The 17,337-nt window shown below is 41.8% G+C and overlaps 2 protein-coding genes and 1 pseudogene across 3 annotated transcripts in view; 2 read left to right on the top strand and 1 right to left on the bottom strand.

Moving 5' to 3' along the window:
* SLC4A1AP (solute carrier family 4 member 1 adaptor protein) overlaps positions 1-4,457 on the top strand; it is an 88,849-nt gene extending 84,392 nt beyond the window's left edge. Inside the window, exons 14-15 of the mRNA XM_082427932.1 lie at positions 312-370; positions 1,795-4,457. Of these exons, the coding sequence (XP_082284058.1) occupies positions 312-370; positions 1,795-1,917 (182 nt within the window). The 3' untranslated portion in view covers positions 1,918-4,457. The remainder of the gene's footprint in view (positions 1-311; positions 371-1,794) is intronic.
* A 1,492-nt stretch (positions 4,458-5,949) lies between these two features.
* On the bottom strand, positions 5,950-6,919 carry LOC309644328 (cAMP-regulated phosphoprotein 19 pseudogene; annotated as a pseudogene). Its single transcript has one exon. The product of its transcript is annotated as a cAMP-regulated phosphoprotein 19 pseudogene (transcript).
* Positions 6,920-8,765: 1,846 nt separating this feature from the next.
* On the top strand, positions 8,766-17,325 carry MRPL33 (mitochondrial ribosomal protein L33). The gene is made up of 4 exons (XM_082427994.1): positions 8,766-8,873; positions 9,729-9,747; positions 11,492-11,598; positions 17,019-17,325. The coding sequence occupies exons 1-4, from the start codon at positions 8,852-8,854 to the stop codon at positions 17,066-17,068; spliced, it is 198 nt and encodes a 65-aa protein (XP_082284120.1). The 5' UTR covers positions 8,766-8,851; the 3' UTR covers positions 17,069-17,325.
* The last annotated feature ends 12 nt before the right edge of the window (positions 17,326-17,337 follow it).

Below are 17,337 nucleotides of genomic sequence, written 5' to 3'. Positions count from 1 at the left end.
CCTCCACACCCTCACGGCCGCTTTATTTCAGCACCCACAGTTGCTACCCTCTCCCCACCCATCAACCAGACCACACGTTTAACTGGTTGGCTTTCCCCAAAGACTGACTCTGCCAGCCCCTCGATAATGTTTTCAGCTCTTTGGGAGAGGTGCAGTGCGTGGGTGGGAAGGTGTTGTCTGCTGGCCTTCCATCCATCTGTCAGGAAGGCAATTAAGTTTCCTGCTCTTTGTCTGCTGTTTCAGCCCCTCTTTTGCTAAGCGTCCTGCAGCCTTCTGGAATGTATGTGAGCACCTCCTCTCTTTGCTTACAGCTTCAAGACTTTCTCGTTCTTTCAAACTGGCTACGTTCTCCCCTCCCCTGCCTACACAGGTAGGTGCTACTCACCGTCAAAGTTAAATGGACACACCTGGAACTTATGGTCTAAGGTAGAGGCCTTATTTCGGAGTCCACAGATCCCTAGCCCAATAATGTAAAATCCTGAGTGTACACTAGAATCTCCTAGGGAGTTTAGAAATCCAGATTGCACTCAGATCAATTAAATGAAAACCTCTGGTGGTGGGAGGCAGGCACCAGTGGTTGACAGCTCTCCCCAGGTGATTCTGATGTGCAGCCAAGGTTGAGAACCACTGGAAAGTCCAGGTAAAATTGCTTCTGATGGGCATATGTGCATTTGGTGGAAAAGCTAAGCCATAGCCTTTAGCAGATTCTCAAAGTCTTCAATGATACTTTTCTCCTTACCTTTCTCCCCCTCAAAAAAGGCGCAGTGACTGGTCTAAGATAACAAACAAGAAGAACTTACCAGTTATTACAGAAACACCAAATACATGTGTTAACTAAATAAACAGGCACTAACGTGTAGAGCAGCAAAAGTGCCTATTGTTGCTTCTCAAGTGAAGGGCACTTGGGAATGTTGTGTTTGGTGGGATGGGAGAGTCCCTGCCTCTCTCCCAATTAGCCAGGAAAACAGTGTGATTTCAGATGCTGCCACTACAGAGATCTGATCACATCACTTAACTCCCCTGCTGCCCACAGAACCAAGGCCAAACCCCGGACGATGACATCCTGGTTCCTTCCTTCCTGGTTACCTGGCCCCAGGCATCCTTTCTAGTCATTGCGCTCATTTCTTCACACACTTTAGCCCCAGAAGGATGCTCACTGCTCATTTTTTTCAACACCTCTCTGCATTTGCTTCTATTCTTCTCCTGGTTCCTCCCACTCTCCCTGTCTCAAGTAGACATGGGAGGGGAGGTAGGATTGAAGAGACGGAGAATGGCTGGAGCGGGGTTCCCTAGTACAGAAGGTGCTCAGTTCATATTTGTCAAAGTGAGTGGGGCAGCTGCCTTGTGTTAGGAGCTCCTGCTGGGGGGGGGGGGAGAAATATACAGAGATTCAGAAGCTCTGGCCCTCAGGGGACTTAGATACCAGCAGGGAGGCAGACCAGTGATCCGGGTGCAGGAAACATAATAGGTGCTCTTAAGGGAATCTGTGGAAGGGAGAAGTGGGGTAGGATGGGGAGTGTAGGGTCAGGAGAGACTTCATCCAAAAAGTAACTGATACTCTTCCAGAAAGGGCAGACCCCAGTGAAGAGAGATGGGGCTGAATTAGGAGAGCGAGGCCAGACAATGGAAGGCACTGAATGCCAACCCGAGGATGCCCACTGCTCACAGATTGAATCTGGTTGGTGCCCCCAGGTCCTGCCAGCTTTTAGTCTTGCTGCCTCAGGAAGTTTTTGCTGTAATACTAAGCTGTTGAAGCAGAGGACCCAATTTTGAAGCTGTCCCATCTGCCTGCAGGTGTCTGAGCTTGTGAAGGTACCAGCTTTTTGCAGCCTTTCTCCAGCAGAGTCTCCCTCCTCAAATGCCCATGTTCCCGGGCCCCTGGGACACGTCAGGGAGCCAGAATCACTGACGCTGTAGACAAGAACGGTGGCTGTACTTCCCAACTGTAGGTCAGGCAGGACATAGGTAGGACAGTGGGCTGGACAATGGGCAGTCAGGGGCCTCTTAACACAACAGAGGAGGCGGGGAACAGCATCCAGCTCCTCGGGGTTGAAGCCCAGTGCTGAGAGCTGGGGATGCGGTGTTGCCAATGCAACACAGACACTGCGGCTAAAGCCCCACCAGAGTAGATGTTCAATAGATTTGTTCTTTTCCTCCATCTACTTCCCTGGGTTAAGAATCTAGGTTAAACGGCTGTACCTTCTCCCAGCTGCAGAAAGAGGATGAGTGCCCCTCCCATAAGGACTATACCCTTTCCATTTGGGCTTCCAGGATGATCTAATTGTTCTTCACTTTAGTAAGGCACAGAGGGCCCATTACGTAAATTCAGGCAAACATACACACCCCAGATCATGAATTACATCTGTATTAATAAACATTTTAATTAACACTTACCAACTGCCGACGAAGTATGAGGTGTAAATAACACGTGGATGCAGGTTGAAGTAATGAGACTAGAAAGCCACTGCTTCCTTTCTAGTCCATTCAAGAATTTCAAGAAACAGTGTACATGCTATCTCTTTTAAAAAGTAATCATAAGTTCTGAAGCCCGAAACAATCAACAATACACAAATATTTACCATTGTTTGCCATTTAAATGTAAATATTTATTAATAATTTAACATTTGTTTTTTGTTTGTTTGTCTTGTCTTTGGCTATGCCTCGCGGCTTGTGGGATCTTAGTTCCCCGATCAGGGATTGAACCTGGGCCCTTGGCAGTGAAATCGCGGAGTCCTAACCATTAGACCGCCAGGGAATTCCCAGTAATTTAGCATTTGTATGGTGCCTCTCTTCTCAGATTTATTCATTCATTTATTCAACAGATATTTGATAGAGGCAGCAGGCATTGTTTTAGGCACCAGATTACAGCAGTGAGTGAATAAGACAAAATTCCTGATCTTAAGATGTTTACATTCTGGTGAACGAAGATAGACAATAAGGAAATCAACAAGTACAAAAATAATATTAAATGGTGATAAGTGCTGTAGGAAAATATAAAGCCGAGTAAGGAGAATAGGGACTGTGTGTGTGTACTGCTTTTTTACATAGAGCGACCTCACTGATTAGGTGACATATGAGTGACAGGATTTGTTGATGGATTAGATATACGGTGTAGGAGACAGAAGTGTCAAGTTGGCCGCCGGGGTTTTTATTTGAGCAACTGGAAAAATGGAATTGTCACATACTGATTTAGAGGAAGCCTGTGGGGTGCAGCAGAAGTTTGGGAATTTGATTTTGGACGTGTGATGTCAAGTAGGCAGTTAAATACACTAATCTGAAGTTCGGAGGGAAGGTTGGGACTGGAGACATAAATTTGAAAGTCTTCAGCTTGTAGATTTTTAAAAACAAACCAGATGTGACCATCAAGGGAATGAGTGTAGACAGAGATGAGATTCAAGGACTGGATCTGCCTTCATGACCTCATCACCTCTCAAAGGCCCCACTTGCAAACACCATCACACTGGGGATTAGGTTTCAACACATGAATTTAGTGTGGGGCTGGGGGGTGGGTATACACAAACATTCAGTCTATGGCAGATACTCTGTAACTGTGGTCCCAAATTGTTTCTGAAGTGTTGTTTCCTATCTCTGAGGCAGCAGAGGTCTTAAGTGGTCTTCTGCTCCAGGCTGTTCCTGCTGCTGCCAAGGTGTCTCCAGGGCTCTCTCCTAGCTGGACCAGTCCTCTGCATGGTCAGACAGTGTGAGAAGGAAGTACGTAATGGGAAGTATGACAAAAGGCTGCAGGGCCTGTGGGTGGGGTTTGAAACCTCAAACTGGAATCCAGAGCAACAGCTCTGGAAGAGAATGTGGCCATTCCATAGTCCAGAGTTTCTGTGACCTGTGGAGTCTAAGATTCTGAGGACATCCCTCAAGAGATGAAGCTTTATATTACACTGTGAGCTCCGGAGACAGATTTCATTTGAATGAAGATTCTATGGTTTAAAATAAAGCTTGAAATCCACTAAAATCTAGTCCAGTGGCTGTGCATCAGATTGTGGCTTCTACCAAAAGGAATCAGAGTACCTTGGAGAAATGGCTGATTCCAGGTTTGGGCCAGGGAAAGTACAAGGTTAACCTGAGACAGCTGGTGACAGAAAGCAAGGAAGGAAGTGTGTCAGAAGAACACTGGGGACTTCCCTGGTGACGCAGTGGTTAAGAATCCTCCTGCCAAGGCAGGGGACGTGGGTTCGAGCCCTGGTCCTGGAAGATCCCACATGCCACAGAGCAACTAAGCCCGCACGCCACGAATACTGAGCCTGCACTCTAGAGCCCGTGAGCCACAAGTACTGAGCCCACGTGCCACAACTACTGAAGCCCATGCGCCTAGAGCCCGTGCTGTGCAACAAGAGAAGCCCGCGCACCACAGTGAAGAGCATGCCCTGCTTGCTGCAACTAGAGAAAGCCTGTGCGCAGCAACGAAGACCCAACACAGAAAAAAATAAATTTATTAATAAATTTATTTAAAAAAAAACAAAACATTGGACCAACTTGAAGGGATGCCTAATGACCTACTTTGGGAAAATTCAAACATCAAAAATAATAATGACCATGTTTGATTATAAAACAATGAATAAAAATCCATTAAAGTGATAGTAAAAAGTTAAAGAAAATTACAGAAAGGGGAAAACCTCTTTGTCACCACTGGAAGTGACTCATGCTAAGTTCTTACTCTGAATGTTAGTAATTAAAGAGAAAATAATTAGCATTTACCCTGACTTTTTAGGAGGAACTATAATTTAGCCTCAGCTGTTTATAGAAAACTCTGCTTTTATTTATTTATTTAATTAAAAAGATTTTTTGGTCGTGCTGCACAGGCATGCAAAATGCAGGATCTTAGTTCCCCGACCAGGGATCGAACCAGAATCCCCTGCAGTGGAAGCACAGAGTTTTAACCACTGGAACACCAGGGAAGTCCCTAGAAAGCTCTTCTTTACAGAAGAAAGCTAGCAAATGAATAAGAAGTTAAATGTTAGAAAAATTACCATTGTGTACCCCCAAATGTAATTCCTGAGTCAAAAAAAGATCATCAATGGATGCTAAAACCATGAGGAAAGGTTCTTGGGGAGCAGGATATTCTCATATGCCAAAGTACCACCCTACAGAAAACTGCAAAGAGAAAGAAAATCTACTTTTACAACGGAGAGATCTAGAGATCACCCAACCTAGCACTAGCAGGGGGACAGCCTGACATTCTGGACCTCCTGATATGTTGGGATATGAAGCTGAGGGCATCGTGTCCTCTTGTCAAAAGTGTTTTAAATGAAATCTTCTCAAGCCTTTAGACTTACCTTCCAATTTACAGGAAATACAGGGGATAGAAGAATAAGTAAAATGACCACATAAGAAAACAATCAGACAAATTCAGTATTCAAGACACTCCACAAGAAACTAGCTCAGTCTCTTTAAAAATTCAGTATCACGAAAAAGAAAAAGTGAGGGGTTTTGTTTTAGATTTGAAAGAGATTAAAGATTTATGACAACTAAAGATAATGTGTGATCCTTGACTGGACATTTTTTTTTGCAATTTTATTTTAAAAAATTTTTTGGCCATGCCACATGGCATGCAGGATCTTAATTCCCCAACCAGGGATTGAACCTGCACCCCCTGCGTTGGAAGCACGGAGTCTTAACCACTGGACGGCCAGGGAAGTCCCAGACTGGACACTGTTTTTGAAGAAACCAGTCATAAAAGACAATTTGCCTCTGGCTTAGAGATTAGGAAACTATTAATTATTTTTTGAGAGGTTGTGCAAAACTACTGTATTTACAAAAATGGCACAAAAGTGAATTCAACAGTCAATGCACATGCACACTTCATTCACAGCTTCAACAACAAAAGGTATTCTAACACTATAAAACTGAATAGGAATACTAGCTTCAACAGCAGCTATTAAGCATTAGAGTCACATAAGTTACACCAGAATGGGCAAATATTGCCCAAGTAAAATTCTATTGTTAAAGCTGAAACAGATTTAAGGCCATTCAAGTTCAAGCACAGGATACAAATCTTTTGAAGCCCCATCTATTTGTGTTTGAAATATGTGACCTTTCTTCTAACTTGTGGTCTTAAACTTCTGTTTTACAAAATCCAAAAGGAAAATACAGAAGAAATCAATACAACAGAGGTTATATTAAATAAGAGTAACATACAAAGCTATAACTAAGATGAATTAAAGAAAGCCAAAACATTAAAATTGTAAAACTTGCTTGTTACTTGTTGGAACCAGCCCTACACTAGGAGTTAGGTAATATATACAATTATTTTCAAGTAGATTACTTTATGTTGCTCTAACATGTTCTTTTTATCAGTGCACTGTTAAACTAATCAAAACTCTACACATGTTTATTCCCTTACATACACACTACCACTACCTGCAAAGCCATAATTCTCAAATGGCTTAGTGAGTGAAAGGAAATAAAAAGCGGAGAAGTAACATATTAAGGAGAAATAATGGGAATTAGAAGATTCACACAGTTCAGCTCTTTTAATTAGCCAGCCAGCTTGCTAGCAACAAGAGATGGTTTCCTTTGAGGAAGGTCCTGTGGAGTGGGAACGTGGTCACCAGTGACCTCTGTCTGATCCGGGCTGCAGTAGGAAGTTGCTTGTTCTTCATTTTTGCTTTGGCCATGTTGTAATCCCCAGAATCAAAATATTTTTGCCCTTTCTGCAGTCTTTCCTTAAAATACCTGAACCTCCAGGCTTTTGTCCCAGATGAGGGTATCTTGCTTTTAATTTTGCTTCTTCAGCTTTCTCTGCACTAGTCACTTTGTCTTCCATTTCCTTCTGCTCCTCCTCAGAGGCTGGAAGTCCTCAGGGACTTCCATGGACATACTGCTCCCTCTTACCCAGCTTCTCCCCCAAACTATTAATTTTTTAAGGAATAAAAACACTATTGTAGTTATAATGATCTTATTCTTGAGAGATACTTAAATATTTAGGAGTGAAAGGTTATGTCTCCAATTTGCTTTTACACAGCTTAGCCAAAAACCCTAACCATATATATATGCATATACATATGCATATTTAAAAAAATTCCATATACATCAATATACATAGCAGAATCTTAACATTTGTTGAATTGGGTATATAGTTTGTTCATTATACTATCCTTTCTACTTTTTGATATATTCGAAATGCTTCTTCATAGAAAATTGGGGAGGGGGAAGAAATACTGTACAGACTCTGGGCCTCTCCTCTGGCATCCAGGTCTTCTAAAGGACCCTAGATGACTGATATACCTTCAGGAATGAGAATCACTGATCCAGTGCCCACACTGAGCCTGAAACTGAGGTCTGAAGAGTTGAAATGACTTTTTAAGGGACAGAACAAAGACTAGAATTCACGTTCCTTGGCTTCCAGTCCTGTGTTCCTTTCTTATAGATCCCCAAAAGGAATTTCCTAAATAAGAAACCTTACCTTCCTGAACACCTGAAGCTCTTGTTTGTCAGCAGCTGAACTGCACAAGGTAAGGAAGGGTTTGGGCACCTAGAGGGTGCTCAGTTGCTGGAATTAAGTTATGGGGGAAAAAAACCATTAGAGGTACTAAGGGCAAGGAGAGTCCTAATTTTAAAAATTGTGTTGTATTGGAGAGCTACATTTTGTCTTTTTTTTTTTTTTTTTTTAATTTTATTTATTTATTTATTTATTTATGGCTGTGTTGGGTCTTCGTTTCTGTGCGAGGGTTTTTTCCAGTTGCGGCAAGCGGGGGCCACTCTTCATCGCGGTGCGCGGGCCTCTCACTCTTGCGGCCTCTCTTGTTGCGGAGCACAGGCTCCTGACGCGCAGGCTCAGTAGTTGCGGCTCACGGGCCTAGTTGCTCCGCGGCATGTGGGATCTTCCCAGACCAGGGCTCGAACCCGTGTCCCCTGCATTGGCAGGCAGATTCTCAACCACTGCGCCACCAGGGAAGTTCCCATTTTGTCTTTTTAATAATTTTATTACTTGCAGTGAGGATGATCCATGAGAATAAATCTTTCACATGTTTGTAAAATTTAATATATAGGTAAAATCACAGATTAGAAAAAATCCTAAAGTCCTGATTATTGGGAAATGAGGTTTCGGCTGAAGTACCTGGTGTTGAAGGAGCCCAGGTTCCTTGCAGAGAGGTGAAGATTGGAAGATGGCAAAGTGGTTAGGTCCCAATGTCTAGAGGGAAAGGCATGAGTCTTTGCAGTCAGACAAAATCTGGGTTCAAATTCTGACTCTGCCGTTTACTAGTTTTGTGACATTAAGCAAGTTATGTCAGCGCTCCCAATCTCAGCTATTCGGTCCCTATTGCCACGCAGGTGCTTAGATACAGCAGTTAACAAGATGCACAGGGCCCTGCCCTCCTAGAAATCCAACATAAAATTAAGGAATAGGGATATTCAGGTGGAGTTCTCAATTCTGGAGGGACTGAGAGTAGATGTTAACTAGGTGGAGATGGAGATGGGCCAGAGGAGGCAAAAGAAGGCAACAAATTTAAGGAAATAACGCGGGAGCCCGATAGCCTGAAGCGGCTGAGGAACATAGGGAGTTCCTGTGGCTTTAACGTAGGCGGCTGCGATTATTTATGAAACATGTATGGAAAGCACCTAACTCTGACCCAGAAGTAGCAGTCAGGGTCTGGGTCGCGAACCCCGAGCGATAACAAAGTCCCTCTCCAAAAGGGGAGGGGACTCCACACTCCAGCACCACAAAAGAGACACCTGGAGTGTAAAGAACACAGCTTAGAGGCGGGTTCAGCCCTGAGATTTACACAGGGGGCGTGGCTTCGGAGCACTCCCGGAATCCTCTTCCGGAACAGGCCTGTGCCCCGGAAGCAGTTATTCGTTGCGGGAATTCGGACCTGTTACCGAGGCTGCTGTCGACATGTTCCTGTCCGCGGTCACCTGTAAGTGGGGCTGGAGGCGGCGGCAGGGCCTGCAGCGGGGGCGGGAGGCCGTGACAGGCGGACCCCGGGAAGTTGCGGGGTGGGGTGCGCGCGTCGGCCGGGAAGCTGCCGCTGCGACTTCCCAGGCCTTCAGGACTACAGCGCCCGGCATGCCCCGCGCCGCGCTCACGGCGGGGCTAGTGGGTCTCGGGGGTCTGGGGCGCTGGTTTTGGATCAGTTGCGGTTCGTTCGGACTGTAGAGTCAGCCCGGCAGGAGTGGGGCGCTTTCCCCCGGCCTCTGTAGCGGTGTGTCAGCAGAATCTCCGGACGTGCTAACTGGGGAAAACCTCTAGTTCAGTCGTTTAGAACTCTAAAAATGAGGAGCAGTGATTGACTCTAGGTCATACAGCTGGGCTGGGAAAGAAGCCCTCTGGCTCCCAAGACAGTGTTCTTCCATGCACCAGGCTGACTTCCCGGTTAGAGTTAGTTTCACTTCTCCACCTGATGTGATGGTTGTTGGAGTTTGCACAGGTTAACTTACCAAACAAGAGGCTTGTTCTAGTGCAAATGTTTGCACCTTAGAAGAGGAGCAAGTGGAGCAGATCTTAGTTTAGGAAGATTTAAAAGGTAACCAGTCCAACTGAAAAGAGACTGCATAGCATTACATCCAGAACTGTGGTGGTCTGATTGGATTTTTAAAAAGCTTCTATAAAATCCTAACGGGATCCCTATTAGCTAGGGAGTAGTTACTTGAGTGACAATTTATGGCCTACTTCATGATTTAAATAATTTTGATTATCCTGACATTATATGAGCTTTGCATAAGCAAGATAATAAATCGTTATTTTTCTTTTCTCTTTCCTCCCTACAAAAAAGTTGCCAAGACCAAGTCAAAGTAAGTAAAAGTTTTTCTCTTTTTAAACTTCACTTGTTTATGTTAGATTCATTAGTCCCACTGCTGCCAATGAATCCTTATGTTAAATTAAGCATTTGGCTTCAATTTTCTAAAAGTTGATTTGAGGATTAGTTACTTGATGAATTATTTTGGCCCTATGAACTGTTTCAAAAAATATTTTCCCTCCTTCCCAACTGACCTACTTAAGTGAACATTCAAATAATTTACTAAAAGTTGCTCTTGCTGTCTTGTTCCTAAACAAATCATCAGGGTCCCCGTGCTCTCTTTGGACTACCACTGCAATTCTGTTTCCTCAAATTGAGGACCAAGGGAAGTTTGTCTGGAGCCCACTACAGGAATCTAGCAGAGCAAGCTGTGATTTGATTAATCGACAGAGCCTGTTTTATTGAGTTTTGTAATCCTTTGCCTTCATGGTATAAGCATTTCAAAAATAGCAAAGGCTAAAGATTCCATGCTGTACCAGAGAGACTATAAATATCAAACTGGTATTTCAAAATAAATTTTGTAGACAATAACCGAAGTAAGATTTTCTGCGTTAAAAATAGAAAAATTCTAAAGCAGCCTTTGTTTACAACCCAAGACACATCACAAATCCTTAAAACTAGGTTTTTTGGATTAAAGTTAATGAAAAACATGTATGTTAGTGTTTTACCCTCAATATTTTTTATTGATTATTATAGCTTTTCCCACAATCCAGTTATTTATTTCCCACTTTCAGGTTCTGTAGGGAATCTCCCATGCCTTCAGTTTCTTTAGAGATGCTCCCTGCCTGTCATGTTCTTTGAATCCTTGTGCCATTTGTCATATATGTCTTGCCTTACAGACCTTGTGTACACAACTCACCTTCCATACTATTACTGTTAGTTATTCAAGGTGCAGATGTGGAGTTACAGGGCTTTGCATTTCCTATAGTGCTTTCCACAGAGTAAGCACTTAATAGATATTTGTTGAATCTTTTTGAATGAATGACTAATTATTGTCTATCTTAATCAACAGATATTATATCCCTCTTAGTATGAGGCACTGTGCTGTACATTGAAAGGGATGCAAAGATGTGTAATATATCTTAGATATATTGTATATTTGAATGCTTCAAATTCTTTTTTGGAATTAGATGAGAAATCAAATAGCATGATCTACATAGGGAGATAAGACATGTGCAAGAGTAACAAATAGTATGAGGTATTAAAAGGTCCAGTGAGGCAAAATATGAACTTTAATGCTTTGGATGACTAGAACTTAAACAAAATATGAAGGGGAACAAGGTTTTGCACATTGTCAATGTAAAAGTTCCAATACCTTTATTCTGTCCTTTCCTGATTTTACTCTTATTACTCATCCCTGGAAGATAGGGCTCTTCTGAGACAGCCATCTTCCTGACTGGCCAGCTAGGGTTACCAGTACTTGCGTATTTTCCCCACTCCTGACTTCTGCTCTTTCTAAAAGGTGGGTGTCTGAGTCTATTCCCACAGTGTGGTTTGATTGTTCTTGTTGCTTTGGTCAGGTCATTACCAAGGCACCCTGTGTAATGGAACAACCCTTGGGAATCAGAACCTTTCAGGCTGTGATATATGGAAAAATAGGCCGTCTTAGAACTGAACTTAAGGCTTAAGTGATGTCTCACAAGTAATACTGCTGTATAGGGTTCTCAGAATGTGCCACCCCCCCATGACTGATTTCGGTCTGTTTCCTCAGCTTGTAACAACTTGCTTTTAAATCTTAGAACAATTCTGGTGAAAATGTTGAGCCAAGCTGGAACAGGTTTCTCCTTCAACACTAAGAGAAGCCGACTACGGGAGAAACTGACTCTCTTGCATTATGATCCAGTAGGTAAGATTCAGAGAAGTTACTCCATAATAACTTCAAATGCTTTCAAGGCCTGATGCCCTTTTCAGATTGATGCGGAACATCTTTGGCAGTTTTGTGGCCCCTTTGTCACTATAGCGTTCATTCCAAGTACATGTTGAAAGTTTACCCTGGTGCTAGTTAGTATCCCAGGTGCTGGGATATGCGAAGACACAAGATAGACTCAGTACCTGTGGTTTTGGCACTTACAGTCTGGTTTTGGAAGGGAGAGAAAGGAAAATTGACAAATTATGCTAAGTGCTATGAGAGAAACAAGCAGGATGCTGAGATACAGGATGAAGTTGGGGGGAGGTGGATCCTACCTTTATCCTTTAGATAGGATGGTTCAGGGAAAGTCTATCTAGTAGGAGATAGTTAACCAAAGATTTGAAGGTGAGAAAGCAGCCATGTAAATAGAATAGGGGATATTGTTCTGGAAACAGAGAAGAGTCTTGAAAAAGGGAGGGAATGTTCTGCTGGGGTCATCTGCCCAACAGTGGCAAGTAATTAGGTCCAGATTCGAGTTAAAGGAGTATGCTGTCTATATATTAGAGCAGGAGGGTAGGAAATTTCATTTGCTGTTTTGTACCATCTGCTAAAATGACATAGTAAGTGATAACTTTAAATGGCCTCAGTGGATAGAAACATTTATCTGAAAAAGACAAATGTTCCCAAGTCCAGATAAAAAGGGTCAGCACCCCGATTACTGTTGGTGGTAGCCTATCCTGTTTTTGGATTTCATGAGCCAATTTATGCAAAATTAACTAGCAAACAAAACTGCAGGCCATTCATCTCATTTTTGTGCCTTTGCTTCTAAACAGCCCCTTTATAATTGCTTCTTAATAATGACTGTGCCGGAGCTTCTGGGTTGGTAATCACGTGGGGATTCTGGGAGACTGGCATGCTCAGAGAGGGCACAGAAGCTTCACTCCCCTTCCCCATACCTTGCCCTGTGCGTCACTTCCATCTGGCTGTTCCTGTGTTACTGTCTCCAGGCGGATAGTGTCAGAGTTGAGTTGAATTGTGAGACACCTGGTTGGTGATCAGAGTTGAAATTGGTGCTAGAATCTTATTTCTCCAAATTAATCCATGATATAATGAAAGATAGGCACTTAATGTCATAATCAACTTTTTCTTTAACTAAGAACAAGACCTGCTAGACTCACTTGTGGCCAAGATGGAGCAATGGGACCGAATTTACTTTCCCACTTGAAACTCAACAACAACAAAAGGACAATATAGGCAACAAAAGACAGTGATCCTTGAGAGAAAGGAAACAAACTAGTGCTTGTGAATAACCAGACCAAATGGAAAATTCTGTCTTCTTTGTTTACCTACACAAGTCTTCAGGTCTTCAGATATTCAGATATGTGAATGCATAGTAACATAAGCACCCATACTCTCCGGGCAATCTGAACCCCATGTTATAGGTTAGGAATCTGGTACCAAGGATCTTAATCAAGGACACACAGCTAAAATATGTGACAAAATACAAATTTGAATTCAGGACTGTCTGACTCCAAGCCTAGGCCCTGAATCACTACGTATGGACCTGTTATCGAGAGATTTCATAGGAGGCTAAAACTCACTTACTGGTGCATGAACTGTGGTTGGGCATTAATGCGAATCTGGCTGACAGCTACGTTACTAGCTGCTTTCAGAGTTTGTACGGAAGGTCTCACAACCACTGTTCATTATGCTGCATTCGTCAATGTCTAAGAAAAACAAAAATAATACCACCTTAAAAAAAAATGAGGGCTGTACCAATGTAAGGAGGCATTTAAAAAAGGCTCTGAGAAGCCCAGTTGTCAGCCTAAAATTGGTATAAATTCCACTCTTTAACAGAAATAAAATTTCCTGCTGTGTTTTTGGTGTTAAGATTTCTGGTCATTCTTTATTATAATAAAAAGGGGATTCTAGGTTTGTACCTGATAATTAGGAGTCTGAATTTCAAGATGATATCTCATATGGTGGAAAAATTATTAGAATGATAAGGTATGTGTTTTAGTCTGTGTTGATACAACAAAGTACCACAGACTGGGTGACTCATAAACAACAGATCTTTCTTTCTCAGAGTTCTGGGACCTGGGACGTCCGAGATCAAGGTGCCAGTATGGTCGCTTTCTGGCGAGGGCCCTCTTCCTAGTTCATAGGAAGGGGTTCTTTTTGCTGTGTTCTCACGTGGTGGAGGGGCAGGCAAGCTCTGGAGTCTCTTTTACAAGAGAATGAATCGCATTCATGAAGGCTCCACCCTCATGACCAAAGCACCTCCCCAAGGCCCTACCTCCTAATACCATCATCTTTGGAGGTTAGGATTTCGATGTAAATTTGGGGGAGCGCAGACATTCAGACCATAGCAATGTGATATTGGATTGGTGTGGTGGTTTTCTCCCTCTGATTTCTTTGTATCAGCTGGTGAAAACCCAAAGTGATGAACTTTACAAGAAAGTAGCTGTTTTTCTAGCATTTTAGCTCCTTCAGAGTTTTTTAGGAACTTGTACAACATTAATAAATGTTGATTGAATAACCTTCTCTGATATTTTAAGTGTGAAAATGTATTGGAATTTTCACTGTTAGTATGGAGGTGTTAGGAACTTATTATTTGTCAGACTGATTTTAAGTTTTGAGATTGGGAAAGGATACAACCATAAACAGTTCTGACTGTAAGTTGAAAGTGGAAGAAAAGATTCATATATTAATTTCAAACAGATGATTAGAGCTTTTCTGATAAGGAATGGTTGGAGCCATGACAGCACAACTTTGTCTCTTCTGAAGAAGAGAATGTTCTGGGATAGCAGAGCGATTGGCTTTCTGCCCACTTACTGAATGCCGTGGAGGCTTGCGTGATGTTTGCCTTGCGGCCTGCCCCATTGCCCAGGGTACCAAATAGCTTGGCAGTTCTCCCAGCATATTTTACTGCAGTGAATAAATGGTTAGTTTAAGGGTAATGTTTTGCTTGTCTGCTTTATGAAGGAAATCAGGCAAGGAAACATGGAAAAATTCCCAATTATTTGAGTACTTTATGGTATACTCTATGGCTAGAACCAGCCTAAGTCCTTTCAAACTCCTTTTCCTCATATAAAGCTAGATGCAAATTTCCAAGGAGGACGGATTAAAGGCTGAGGCATAAGCTTATTAAACTTTGTTAAATATATGAAGGTTTATTATAAAGAAAATGAAAACTTGTCAGTTTTAATTCCTTGGATGACTAAACAAGACAATATAGACTTTAATTGAAGCAGAATAGATTTAAATTAGATGTAGGGAAAGAACTTGACAGATTCATTCTTCTGTGAATTAAGCAGCAAATATTTTGACAGAAAATTAATTTATGTTTATGATTGTGGATAGCAGTGTGTCATTTCAACTCATCTAACACATACTGAGTGTTTGCTGTCTGGCAACCTGTGAGGGAGATGGAGTTATCCCTCTCATAGGGAAGAAAGCTGAAGGAAAAGTATTTTGAGAAATTTGCCCAAGGACTCACAGTAGATAAATGGTGGAGCCAAGGTTTGAACCCAGTCTTTTTGACTCCAGGCCCCATATTTTTTCTATTACATGGAGCCAAATTAGTCTGTTTTCTTTTCTTTTTTTTTAATCAGGACCTTCCCCTGCGGTCAACACTGTCATTCTTACCTCCTATCACGATTTCTCTACACTATATGCCCTTTCCTGTTTTAGCTCATCCAGATGCTGCTGCTGCTTTAGAGGCTAAACTTGACCCTCTCTGTGAGGCGTTTCCCTCACCATTCCAGTCCCCTTTGATCTTGAGGTTCCTGTGGGGCTTACTGGACATCCATACAGGCACCTCATGATATACTGGTATTAAAGCAGGGACTTCTACGCTTTCATAAATTCCACTTTGCCTAGCACAGTTCTGTGAACTTAAATATCTATTCTTTGAATTAAGGGAAGGAATGCAGCAAGTAAATCAAAATTTTTGTGACTAAAGCCTTGCTTTACTAATATTCATCAGTTACTTCTGTTCAAGGTCATTTTAATAATCTCCTGACTGGTTATCCATGAGACAAATTCTTTTTTTTATCCATTTTTTAGTTCCATGTAGAAAAACATGGGGGAAATATTTCTTGCAATGAATAACATTGTCTGATGGGAAGCTGTTTGGGTTCTTTACTACTGTCTTACAGTGCTTTGTAGTCTTCCTTGGACTTTGAAGGAGCATCAGTCCTACTTATGTTTAATATTAGATGATTTGAAGTATATTAAAAATATCCCTATATACAAAGTAATAAAATATGTATTTTAAATTTATAGATAAAATTCTGTTGACTGGTTAATGGTTATTAATTTCAGCTGCCCATCAGAATCATCTGAGGGTTTTGAAAAAATACAGACTTCCAGTCCCCCTCTAGTTCTACAGAACCAGAATTAGGGTAGAGGTGGAGGTAAGAAGTAGGAGTGTATTTAAATAAGCTCTCTAGCTAATTCTTAATCATAGACAGTTTGGGAATCTCATATACAGGGTATCCATATTGATACAGAAGACTAACAAAAAAACCAAGCTAAAATCTCTTTATGTGGTAGGGACAAGTGAGTTGCTGTTGTGTCTTAGTCTTTTGAGTTCCTGGATCTTCCCGGATGCACTGTTTTTGGTTTTTTGGCAAAGAAGAATTCAGGTGGTTTGTGTGTGTGTGTGTGTGTGTGTGTGTGTGTGTGTGTGTGTGTGTGTGTGTGTGAGAGAGAGAGAGAGAGAGAGGGAGAGAGAGATGTGTGATGTTAATGGAGTGCTATAATAGGGCGTTACAGGAACTATGAGAACCTTATTGCCTAGCATCTAGTCTCTAATCTTTCATCCAGGCAGTTAGCATTTTTGTTTTGGGTGTTTCAGAGAACTGTACTCTGTTATGATGTTTAAAGTAATAATATTTGGGTTATGATGTTAAATCTATTACCAAACTTGAAAATTTATATTTGGGTATATGAAACCATTTCTGGAAAGTACAAGGTTTAATGTGTATTTACTCTTTCAGCCAGGCTTCCTTTTCTTCTGTGGTCTACTCAGTTTTTACTGCTTTTTTTCTGGAGTCTAGCTCTTGCTTTACCTCCTACAAGAGTGGACATTAGCTGGGTGAAGACGTTTTTCATTTTTTTGCTTGTGATTTTCTTTTTTTAAATTTGATTATTTCACATTGGTTGAAATGTGACCTTGTGGGGTACCAAGGATGCCACTGATTGGCTGGTGCACCTTCCCTTGTTTTCCTTACCATTTTCTCCAGTCTTCTCTGATCTCTGGGATTGAGGAACTGAGTTAGCAAGTCAGCTCCATCCTCATGACAAAGGAAAGTAAAAGAAGAGAAGGCTCATGGTCTGATATGTATTTTTATTAAAAAATGGTGACGATACTTTTTAGTTTTCTGCTACAATCCTTTTTTCTCCTCCGACAGTGAAAAAAAAAGTCCTCTTTGTGGAACAGAAAAAAATACGCTCCCTCTAAACAATGGATTGAAAATGAATTTGATTTATAAATGAGAAGACTGAGGGCGGGACACTGATTCAGAAATTCTGCAGCGTGTAATGAAAGAAGAGGAAATGGCATGGAATCACTGCCTCCTGTGATTTGAAGGCCATTGTGAAGGAAAACAATGCAGTGAAAGAAAGTTCTTCATATTAGGACATACATCATTGCATCACATTTATTTATCTTTCTGGATATTTTTATAGCCCTTAATAAAAATATTAAAATAGCCTGTACTATTGTCTCTT

This window comes from Balaenoptera physalus, assembly GCF_965194825.1.
Source record: "Balaenoptera physalus genome assembly, chromosome: 15".
NCBI lineage: Eukaryota > Metazoa > Chordata > Mammalia > Artiodactyla > Balaenopteridae > Balaenoptera > Balaenoptera physalus.
Note: the sequence above shows the minus strand (reverse complement) of the source record. Positions and strands in the feature narration are given on the sequence as shown.

Bases quoted from the DNA above. Each gene is read 5' to 3' on its own strand.
- MRPL33 (XM_082427994.1), top strand. From the start codon at position 8,852: ATGTTCCTGTCCGCGGTCACCT. The intron at 11,599-17,018 runs GTAAGATTCAGA...CTCCTCCGACAG, and splicing joins CTTGCATTATGATCCAGTAG to TGAAAAAAAAAGTCCTCTTT.